General features: G+C 41.3%; 1 protein-coding gene across 9 annotated transcripts in view; it reads left to right on the top strand.

Moving 5' to 3' along the window:
• Window positions 1–12,427, top strand: part of NRXN1 (neurexin 1) — a 1,118,405-nt gene that overhangs the window by 505,773 nt on the left and 600,205 nt on the right. For all 9 annotated transcript variants that reach the window (XM_075925467.2, XM_075925456.2, XM_075925455.2 and 6 more), the window contains one exon: window positions 11,180–11,618. In XM_075925467.2, coding sequence (XP_075781582.1) covers window positions 11,180–11,618 — 439 coding nt within the window. The remainder of the gene's footprint in view (window positions 1–11,179; window positions 11,619–12,427) is intronic.

Genomic DNA, 12,427 nt, shown 5'->3' with positions numbered 1-12,427 from the left:
CAACAGCTTGCCAGCAGCTAGATGCAGAAGCAACTTAGAGAGACAGAGCAATCCAGGCTGTCAGGCAATTATTATTCTAGAGGAGTAATAGGGTTAGGACATCAGCTGGTATCTAGTACAGTACTGAAGGGAGATGTCTAAGAAGGCGAAGCTACTGAAGAGTGGAATAGAAAAGACCTTTATTTCCCTCCAAGGTATAGAGATAAATTTTCTGCTGATAAATAGATTGGAGCCCAAAATTGTTTGCACATCTGCTTATAAACCTGTGATTAATTCGCTACAAAGAATTATTCAGATACTTGTAATATGACAAGAGTGCAACATTTTACTAACACGTCAAAATGATTCAAATTATTTTTAAAAAATTTGTTTTAATATAAATAAATCTTCCATGGGACTCCTTATTTACTGTACAGCGACATGGCTTCTGCCCTGTTCTAAAGTCCCTCTTATAGACCCAACTCTGCCATGCTGCTTACAATGTAGGAAGTTGGCTTGTTTATGAAATGCCTATAGTTGTTCCTTCTCCCATCATCTCTACCTGCTTCACTCTCTGTCCTCAGATCAAGAAGTCCTTGGAGTAAAAGTCACCCTACTAGGCAGTTGGGAAAGAACATGGTACATAACAGGTGCTACCCTAACTATATAAATCATGACTGAACTGCTCTGTTGTAAACACCATCCACGCTCACACAGCTCCTCTTGCTTACAGTCTTTAGAAAGTCCTTTAAAGCATGGCCTTGAGAAGAGAGGGTTAGTGGGGAAGACTAAAAGAAATGGCATGTATTTAACTTTTATAGGAACTTAGTAGCATTTGTCAGCTGAACGCTGTGTGGGGACCTAGACTGGGAGAAAATCCCAGACTCAACAAAAAAAATAATGCTCTAAAGAGTCCCTTGTTCTACCAATCCCTTGAGGTTGTGCATCATTTGTTTTGTTTCCTGGGGTTTGTGTGATATAGACATGCAAAGCCACTATTTCCTCAAATAATACAATTTGTTTTCTTTTGGTGTTTTCTTTAGTGACTTATGTCTTGATGACAGCTTTTTTCCTACTTGGAAGCTGATTCACCCTATGTGGAACCAACTCGCTGCTATGTTCCACAATTTAGGTGCTGCCAAGAAATTTCTAAGACTCTTTGCTATGAGAAATTCAAATATAAAAAAAACCCCAAGCCCGTTCATTAAAGATAGTGAACATAGCAATCGGAGTCAGAAAACTACTAGCAGTCTGGCAAATGACAGAAGGGCTTAGAAAGAGGAATAACAATATAATGGTTTTTTTAATCATTACAATACTCATGACCACAGCAGTATGAAAACACGACAACGTGCCCACTATCAAAGCCAATATTAAAAACACTTCTTTTCAAATAATATGCCACTGCACTATTTTCCCCCATAGGAAGCAAAACAAAAAACCATTCTTTTGCATCCTATGATGCCCCATTCAGACAGTCTGAACAGTTGAGACAGGAAACAAAGAAGCATTTGCAATTTCAGCTTTGTGACTTCCAGCACAGCAGGCCAATTCATGTCCTGTCTCCCAAAAAGGTATCTATTCAGCTAAGTTAGGTGGTGATGATTTACTGGAGTTTGTTTGTTTACTTTAATTTACTTTAATTATAGCTAAGCTCTCATATAGTGGAAATTAAAAAAAACCTAAACCAAAACATTGTTACTCTTTAAATACACTACAGGTAGCTCTCTTCTGTCTCTTCCTGTGGATATTCAATATGCCCATCAAATATAATCATAATTATGCAGCTCTCCTGAAGCAATTTTATGCATATATCAAAGATAAGTAAGTATCAAATATCCCCAATTTACAAATAGGGAAACTGAGGCACAGAGGTACACTGACTTGCCCAAGGTTATAGACCAAGTCAGCAGTAACACAAACACAAGTCTTATAGTCCTGTGTTCTGTTAGCTTGTCTGAGCCCATTGCTCAATGAACAGAGAGAAACAATAACAGAAAATGTGGAAATGGCAGAGATTCTCAATTACTTCTTTGTTTCGGTTTTCATCAAGAAGATTAATGGCGACTCGATGCGTAACATAGTAAATGCTAATGGAAATGGGGTAGCTTTAGAAGTTAAAATAGGAAACGAACAAGTTAAAAATTACTTAGAGAAGTTATGCATCCTAGAATATTCAATACTCAAGCTGATAGAGGAGGTATCTGGGCCTTTAGCTATCATCTTTGAAAAGTCATGGAAGTCTGGAGAGATTCCATAAGACTGGAAGAGGGCAAATACAGTGCCCATCTATAAAAAGGGAAATAAGAACGATCCAGGGAAATAAGAACAACCCAGGAAACTACAGTCCAGTCAGCTTAACTTCTGTGCCAGAAAAGATAATGAAACAAATAGTTAAGGAATTTATCTACAAAAATCTGGAAGATAATAAGGTGATAAGTATCCAGCCAACATGGATTTGTAAAGAACAAATCATGTCAAACCAATCCGATAGCTTTCTTTGATAGGATAACAAGTCTTGTGGATAAGGGGAAAGTGGTGGATGTGGTATACCTAGACTTTAGTAAGACATTTGATACGGTCTTGCATGGCCACCTTCTCAATAAACTAGGGAAATACAACCTAGATGGGGCTATCATAAGGTCTGTACATAAATGGCTGGTTCTCAGAAAGTAGTTATTAATGGTTCACAGTCATGCTGGAAGGGCATAACAAGAGGGGTCTCTTCAGGGGTCTGTTTTGAAACTGGTTCTGTTCAATATCTTCATCAACGATTTAGATATTGGCATAGAGAGTACGCTTATTATGTTTGCAGATGATACCAAGCTGGGACGGGTTGCAAGTGCTTTGGAGGATGTGGTCACAATTCAAAATGATCTAGACAAACTAGAGAAATGGTCTGAGGTAAAAAGGATGAAGTTTAATAAGGACAAATGCAAAGTACTCCACCTAGGAAGGAACAATCAGTTTCACACATACAGTATGGGAAGCGAACTGTTCAGGAAGGAGTATTGCAGAAAGAGATCTAGGAATCATAGTGGACCACAAGCTAAATATGAATCAGCAATGTGGTGCTGTTGCAAAAAAAGCAAACATGATTCTGGGATGCATTAACAAGACTGTTGTGAGCAAGACACGAGAAGTCATTCTTCCGCTCTACTCTGCACTGATTAGGCCTCAGTCGGAGTATTGTGTCCAGTTCTGAGCACCACATTTCAAGAAAGATGTGGAGAAATTGGAGAATGTCCAGAGAAGAGCAACATCAATGATTAAAGGTCTAGGAAACATGACTTATGAGGGAAGACTAAAAGAACTGGGCTTGTTTAGTTTAGAAAAGAGAAGACTGAGAGGGGACATGATAGCAGTTATCAAGTACAGGTTGGAACTCCCTTGTCTAGCACCTCAGGACCTAAGTTGTTCTGAACAATGGAGATTGCCAGACAAGGGGAAGTCAAGACTCTCTACCCAGCTGTAGGCTCTGTTTCCGGATGGGGCTACATTCCCTATCACCTGCTGCTGCCTCCAGACCCACACTGTGCCAGGCCTGGCTGGGGCTGCATCCCCCACTGCACCAGCCCCGAACAGGGGCCTGCCCCACTGCCTCTAGCTGCAGCAGGCGCTGCTACCCCCTTACCGCACCCAGTGCCAGCTGGGCTGTGTGTCCAGCTGATTCCAGCCCCAGCTGCCAGCCCAAGCCGAGGCTGCGCTCTTGCTCTACACCAGCTCCGGCTGAGGCTGCACTCCTTCACTGCACTAGCCCCAACTGAGGCTGTGGTTCCCACTCTGTGATTCCTGCCAGTGCTGCGCTCCCTATTGGGCCAACCCTGGCCAGGGCTGTGCTCCTGGCCGCCAGCCCTGCTACCTCCAGCCCTGGCTGTGGCTGCTCTCTTTGCTGCCAGCTCCGGCCAGGGCATTGCTGTCCACTGTGCTGGCCCTGCTGGGGCTGGGCTCCCCAGCATCAGTGCAGCCTGGGCTGTACTTCTGAACCTGGCCAGCTGGGGCTCTCTGGTCTAACACTATTCATGGTCCTGCCAGACCACAGATGTTGGCAGACCAGAGAGTCCTGGATTTTAGACCTGTAGCTAAAAGGAGGAGAAAGAAAAATTGTTCTCCCTAACCTCTGATGATAGGACAAGAAGCAATGGGCTTAAATTGCAGCAAAGGAGGTTTAGATCAGATGTTAGGGAAAAATTCCTAACTCTCAGGGTGGTTAAACACTGGAATAAATTTCCTAGGGAGGTTGTGGAATCTCCATCACTGGAGACAATTAAGAGTAGGCTAAATAGACATCTGTGAGGCATGATCTCGATGATGTTTGGTCCTGCTATGAAGGCAGAGGACTAGACTTGATGACCTCTCGAGGTCCCTTCCAGTTCTAGTGTTCTATTATTCTATATCTGCACTGAATGTGAAGTGTGGTTGCAGAACAGTATTACCTGTGCTATTTTTAGTTAGGCCTGTGGGATGGGTGTACCCTTAGACATTCATCTTCCTAGCAGTTGAATACCACCAGTTATTACAGTGTAGATATATCCTCAGAAACAAGTAAAGTCATTTTTTACGTAGTGCCCAGTCTTTCTCCTCTTTTGCCATCTCAAACCATTGATTTTAACATTCCAATTACATGGATCTTCCCATCAGTTTTCAGTAATAACAAATAGATTGAAAAAGCGGTGAGGACTCCTGTGGCACCTTATAGACTAACTGAAGTGTAGGAGCATAAGCTTTTGTGGGCAAAGACCCACGTTGTCAGATGCAAATAGATTGAAGTTATGCTCATTAAGGAGCATTTCCAGTTCCATTTGTTAATTACATTAACATTGGAATAGAGATAGATTTTTTTTGTCTTCATGACTGTTGATTGATTTTTGTTCTGATCTTGATTTAGTTATGTTCTCCTTTTCACCCCTCCTTCTGTTGTTAAACACCCTGCTGACTAGTAGGGATGTTAGCTATTGGATAATTGAATAGTTGACTAACCGCACAAATTCTTAGGGGTTAGTTGACTATTCTGTAGTCCTTGGGGGTATGTCCGGCTGCCAGTGCACTCTGGTCTCAGTCCCAGGGAGCCCCCTGGGATCCTCACTGCTGGCTCTAATACAGTTTTGCGAGGGGAGACAGTTTAAAAACCAGCTTCTCTCCCAGACCGGCTGCCTGCCACCCCGTGCTGCTGCCTCTGATATAGTGGCAGCAGTGTGGATGGAAGCAAACCCTGTCTGCGGGGGTCTGAGCTCCCCACAGAGAGAGGATTCTGGGAGGGGTTGGGATGGGGAAGGCTTCCCCGAAGCAGCTTCTGTTCACAGTGCCCCAGGCTGGCTGCAGACAGAGGCTGCTCTGGCAGCATTCCCTTTCTACGAGGGGTCCCAGCCACCCACAGACAGAGGCTGCTGCCAGAGCAGTTTCTGCCCACAGTGGGCCCGGGCTCACTGTGGACAGAGGCTGCTCTGAGGTAGCCTCCTCTGCCCTCTCTCATCCCCCACTCTGCTGCCTCTGATAGGGGCAGCAGCATTGCGTGGGGAGAGGCAGAACCATGGAGCCAGTGCTGGGGGAGCCAGCATTTAATGGCAGCAAGGGGGCTGGGGATATGCGAGTAGTCCACTAGATTAATCGGCTAAGCTACTTGGTCACATCCCTAATGACTACTGTAGCCAGCTGTCCCCTAGAAAATCATCTCTCCTTCTACTGCACTGGAATTCATCCAAGCTAACCAGCCCCTTCCCTCCCGCAGGAAGGTGGATCACAGTTCCCCAAAACTATGTTACACTACTTACATAGCCAGTGGTTCACTTCCAGAATTGTCTACTTTTAAGCCTTCCTTTGCTCATGAGACAAAAGGGAGCTCCAAAAGATCACTTGGACCTTCTGCCTCCTCCTGAGTACTTTTAAGCCATCTAAAATCTGTGAAGTATCTTGTGAAGCAGTATCATATTTTCCAATATGAAATATCTCAAGTGGATCTTTTCCCATTTACTTCATACTTTGACTTTGGGAATACAGCATGTCACACTGGTGTCCCCTTGCAAAGGGTTGTTTCAATGCTTCTTACAATAGAATTCTCAATAAGGATTGCTGGAGATCTCTTTGTGATCATGATTGGGGGTGCTATCGGTTTGGCTTAGCATTTCTCTAAAAGTATGTCCTGCACAGATCACCATTTCATTGGACCAGTGAATCTTCAGAGATATTTCTGAGACAAACTGTGCAAGATAATATCTTAAAGTAGGAGAATTTGATACAATAAAAATATTACCTCACTTATCTTGTGTATCTAATATCATGAGACCAAGATGGCTACAACACTGCAAGCACTAAGAGAGATTTCTGGCTGTTTTCACACTAAGTATATAACAATTGGATACTTCTCCTCCTCTTCCCTTCTGTTGGCTATGAGCTGTCAGGCCTCGTCTCTGGTGTCCTTAGTCTCTGGTTCCTTGGTAGACAGTTGTTTTCTCACTTGAATCTTGGATGGTGATGCTTGTTCTTTCTGCTTGTGCAAGATTTCCTCAAATTCTCTGATAGTGTGTAGTGTCTATATTAGTCCTTCCCGAGCACAATTTTTTTCCCAGCGCAGGCACCTGCTTTCACTTCATAAAGAGAAATTCCCTCATGAAAAAAATCATGTTTGCAAGACACAACCACTATCCCATCACTGACCATCAAAGTACAATGCATAGACCAGCAGCCAGAAAGAAAGCCTCCAACCCTCCCCTGTTGGCCACTCCAGTTTGCCCACACTGGAGTTCGCATACTAACTTCATTGGAATTGGGATAAGATAGGATTCTTGCCTATTGAATGTCTGCATATGCACAGTAAAGCCTGTTTTTTCTTCTCTATGGGCCCATTCTGAGATGGGCAGAACAACTTCAGATTCCATGGGAAGAAACAGCACCATACAGAACTGTATGCTGTGAGAAAGAGGGGGAGAGATTCATTGTTAGTTTTTAGGACTATATTTTTAAATGATGGAATATGTTCCACCATTATTTATTAAACAGCTGCCTGGCCATATCCTCAGCTGCTCTGAGGCATTGCTCCATTTAAATGAATGGCGTTCCCATGATTATACCTGCTGAGAATCTGGCTCTTGCATTTTTAGTATATTTTTATATTTGAACACTATTTTTCAACACCTGCCTCTAAGATGTGTCATCTCCAATATGTTTACCTTTGATCTGGGTGCATAATTCCCTGTTTGAGGGTAAGTCTAGTCAATGTAGAAACAGAGGTAACCACAATGAAACAAACAGGAGGGGCTAGCAATGAAGTACATACTTGTCGGCGACACTATGCATGTACTCAAGGTGATTCACCCTGCCATTCATGCCAGCACAGCTGTGCTCTATTTATTAGCACATTACCTAACTCATAGCTAATGCATCTGTCTGCTTTAGTTGGAAATAATATTTCTATCTCAAAATGTAGCCATATTCTTAGAAACGCAAAACATGAGGTGCTTAAAGAGAGATTTCAAATTTCCTGGGACCCTTGAGTAAGACACTCTTTCAGAGCCAGGCATATACTATGCATTATTGATTAATTGTATTGATTGTTTAATATGATCCCACATTCCCATGAGTGAATAGACTTGCATATACTGCGTCAGGCCACACAAAGTATGCCACTACCAAATATGTTGATAAACAGTATGATAGCACAGGTTTTATTACTTAGGAAACTATTTGTATTGCCGGCTTTTCAGGGGCAAGGGGAGGTTGGAGTAAAAACAAATGTGTGATATGGAACAGAAGCACTTGAAATGCAGGTTGAGTAGATTACAAATAAAGGCTACTTTTCAGTTTTATCCAGTAATCTTCAGCCAGACATTGATGGTGAGGAAATTCAGCAGAGTGGCATCAAGTATGAGATTGCCTTGGTTTCAGTCTTATCTCTCATATTGGCTTCCCAGTTGTATAGTTTTATGATGAACACATCATATTATCCGCAGTTCTAGGACAAGTCTAAAATATGTTAACTTATGGAAAAAAATGTTACAAGGTTTTATCTGACCTTGAAAGATTTTTGTGTACAGGAGTACAAGATTCAAGAAAGTAATAAAGAACTCAGGGGAGCAAGAAACCTAATACTTCACTAACATCAGCAAAATGGCTATTCACGGAAGACTATTAAACAGTCACGTCCACAAAAGCTAATTTGTCACTGATAGCACAGATTCTGTGCAAATGCTTTTAGATTATTTGAATTAACATTAGGGATGTTTTTAGAGCTGTGCTGTTGAATTAAAACAAAGTTTTTGTTAGTATTAGTCAATTGAAGGAGTTAACTTCATAGATTATATAGATGTAGATTTATATAAAGAATGAATAAATTTGTCAAAAACAAATAATGCCAAACCAGCCTAATGTCATTCTTTTGACAAGGTTTCTGGCCTAGTGGATAAGGGGAAGCTGTAGATGTGATATATCTTGATAGCTTGATTTAAGTAAAGCTTTTCAGATAATTTCACAAGATATTCTCCCAAGTGAAGTGGGGAAATGTGGTCTAGATGAAATTACTATATAGTGAGTGCATAACTTTTAAAAAGATTATACTCAGAGAGCAACGATGAAAGGTTAGCTATTAAAATGGGAAATTGTATCTAGTGGGTCCATTATTTGTTAACTGATTATTTGGATACTCAAGTGGAGAGTATGCATATAAAATTTACATATGATACTAAACTGGGAGGGGTTACTAGTACCTTGGATTGAGGTCCAAAACATCCTGGATAAATCTTAGAATTTGTGTGATAACATGAAATTCAATAGACAAATGTAAAGGACTGCCCTTAGGAAGGGAAAATCAAATTAAGCTATACAAAATGGGGAATATTTGGCTAAGTAGTAGTTCTGCTGAAAATGATCTATGGTGAATGTGAGCCAACAATATGGTGGTGCAGCTGCAAAAAAAGCCAATATTGCTTTGAAGTGTGTTAACAGAGCTGACGTATGTAAGATGTGGAAGGTAATTGTTCTGCTCTTTCAGCACTGCCGAGTTCTGTGTCCTGGTTTGGGGTGCTACATTATAAGAAATATATGGATGAAATTATGAAAGTCCAGAGTTAGGGATGTTAGCTATTATATAATTGAATAGTCATGTAACTGCACACAATTTTCAGATGGGTAGCCATGTTAGCCTCTAAGGCTATGTATTGTTTTTTTAACTTTTGCACAAAATATTGTCAGTTACATGACTATTCAGTAGTCCCTGGGGGCAGAGCCAGCAACCAGTACACTCCTGGCTCCACTATCAGAGAGCCCTCTGTCACCTAGCACTGCTGCCTCTATATCAGAGGCAGCAGCACGGGGTGGCAGGTGGAGTTGCTCCATGAGGGGACCCAGTTTAAAAACAAGCTTCCCTCATGGATTGTCTGGTAGAGAGCCAGTAGCACAGAGTCCCCTGTCCATGGGGAGCTCAGACCCCTGCAGATAGGGGCTGCTACCATGAAGGAGCCTCTGTCCATGGCAGGCTCAGGATCATTGCAGACTGAGGCTGCTCTGGGAGACGCAGAGCGGCTGCTGTCCTTGGGGAGGTCAGATTCTCTGTGGATAGTGGCAGCCTCCCCTGCCCTCCCCCACTGCTGCCTCTGATAGAGGCAGCAAAGGCGGGGAGAATGTGAACAGTTGACAAGACTAACTGATAAGCGCAAGCTTATTGGTTAATCATATAGTCAACTACCATTGACATTCCTAGTCCAGAGGAGAGTAATTAAAATTATATAATTTTTTAAAATCCTGACCTATGAGGAAATTTTTAAAAATTACACATATGGTCTTGAGAAAAGACAGGGGAACCATAATAAGCCTTCAGATAAGTTTATGGCTGGTACAGAGAGAACCGTGGTCAGTTGTTCTCCAGGTCCAATGCAGGTAAAATGAGAAGTAATCTGTTTAAGTATATATCTATATACTATACCCAGAAAGTTGGCTTAAGGTACAATATTCCAGCTATGTAAATAACATAACTAGAGTCGATGTACCTTAAGCTGAGTTACTAAAACCACTAAATCGAATGCCAGACCAATCTCCAGCATGGCCAGTGGGGATGTGGTATAATTGGCAGTGAGGCATAGGTTAGATATTAGGGAAAATGTTCTAACATTAAGGATAGTTAAATACTGAATAAGCTCTCAAGGGTGGTTTGGAATCCCCATCTTTGAAGGTGTTTAAGAACATGCTAGTCAAACACTTGTTAAGGATGGCCAAGGCATATTTCATCCTCTCTTCCATCCCTGCATTTCTTTGATATATATAGGTATAGATATAGATATAGATATTTGTACATTCTGGCTGTGTCTAGACTGCAGGCTTCTTTCGGAAGAAACCTATCTGGAAGACTGTGTCTAGACTGGCAAGTTTTTCCACAAAATGATCTGTTTTTGTGGAAAAACTTGCCAGCTGTCTACACTGGCCGCTTGAATTTCCGCAAGAACATTGACGATCTCATGTAAGATCGTCAGTGTTCTTGCGGAAATACTGTGCTGCTCCCGTTTGGGAAAGCCCTCTTGCACAAATCATTTGCACAAGAGGGCCAGTGTAGACAGCACAATACTGTTTTGCGCAAAAAAGCCCCAGTGGCTAAAATGGCGATCGGGGCTTTTTTGCGCAAAAGTGTGTCTAGATTGGCACGGACGCTTTTCTGCAAAAACTTTTCCGTTAAAAGCATTTCCGGAAAATCATGCCAGTGTAGATGTAGCCCCTGAGTTCTTCCAAAAGAGAGCCATCTACACAGCAAAAACGCATCGAGAAAGTGATCTGCTTTTCCGAAAGATAGCATCTACACTGAATGGATGCTATCTTGCATTTAAACTCTGATTACTTAGTCTTTAAAGTGCTACATAGTCCTATTTTTTATGGACTGTGTGGCCACCAGAGCACCTGTGCTTTTTCCTCTTTCCTCTTCTTTCAAAAGAACTTCCTCTTCCCCATTCACACACACCTTTTTCCAAAACGTATCTTTCTCATAGAAAGAGGTTTACCAATGTTGGAAAAACCCCTCTGTTCTTTCGATTTTTCTTTTCAAAAGAACGTGATTGCAGTGTGGCTGTTTTTCTGAAAAAGCTCTGAAGTGTAGACATACCCCTCATATTCTAAATAGAACCCAACAGCTTTAACAGCTGACATATTTGAACCTATTAAGTATTAAGCTTGATTGGTTAATATAGTTAATTCTATCATTGTAACTACTGTGTTTTGTTTGCAGGTTGTATATAAAAATAATGATGTCAGATTGGAGTTATCTCGTCTCGCCAAGCAAGGAGACCCTAAAATGAAGATTCATGGAGTTGTAGCATTTAAATGTGAGAATGTGGCAACCTTGGATCCAATCACATTTGAAACACCAGAGTCTTTCATCTCTTTGCCAAAGTGGAATGCCAAGAAAACAGGCTCAATATCATTTGACTTTCGTACAACTGAGCCAAATGGGCTGATTCTTTTCAGTCATGGAAAGCCAAGGCATCAGAAAGATGCCAAACACCCACAAATGGTTAAGGTTGACTTTTTTGCCATTGAGATGCTTGATGGTTACCTTTACCTGCTGTTAGACATGGGATCAGGTACTATAAAGATAAAAGCCTTGCAGAAGAAGGTGAATGATGGAGAGTGGTATCATGTGGACTTTCAGCGGGATGGACGATCAGGTAAATTTCTTAAAATAGCTGCTGCTTCTTCTTTTTCTCCATTTAATATCATCAGAAAGATTTGAGAATTGTAATTATGAGCTGTTTTACTATGGAAATTATACATCGTGTGCTAAATGAGGGCAGTATAATGAATCATTTTTGCCAGGTGCTAAAACTAAAAACAGAGAACAGTATGTTACGTTATGTGAACATTTACTGGGTAATCAAGTACTAAATCTTTCAAAACAATGTATCATGTACTTGCAAAAAAAAAAACCCATAAAAAAGCCTCCTTTATTCCTGATAATCAGTTACTTCATCATATTTGTATAAGGTACTGAAGTGGCAAATTGCAAGTGTAAATAAACAACAGCATCAAAACCAACAACCCACTAGCAAATTGTAAGTAATCTCCTGAAGGTTAAAAGAGAATAGTGCATTCATATAAACAACCAAAGCCTTCCAATTAAGTTAATAAACCTTTGCATAATTAATATGCATGCTAATGAATCATGATCAGGACATGGTATCATATGTGGGCTAAGAAAATAATTGATTTATTTTCTGTTTTATGTCTGAACAGAAAAAAAAGAAAATTTGTTTTGAAATGTGCCTAACTCTGCAGTAAAATAGTAAGTCACACTGGACATGTCTACACTGCAGCTAACACCTGTGTCAGCTGACTCAAGCTGCACTGCAGTCCAATAGAATTGCAGCATAGACATCCAGGTTCTGAGACCCAATCCAAATCAGCTGATATAAGCCAGGCATGGATGTTTAACTGCAATATAGACACATCCTCTGTGTGTTAGTGAAATCTTCCTTAT

Source organism: Pelodiscus sinensis, chromosome 3, assembly GCF_052426305.1.
Source record: "Pelodiscus sinensis isolate ZL-2025 chromosome 3, ASM5242630v1, whole genome shotgun sequence".
Classification (NCBI taxonomy): domain Eukaryota; kingdom Metazoa; phylum Chordata; order Testudines; family Trionychidae; genus Pelodiscus; species Pelodiscus sinensis.
Note: the sequence above shows the minus strand (reverse complement) of the source record. Positions and strands in the feature narration are given on the sequence as shown.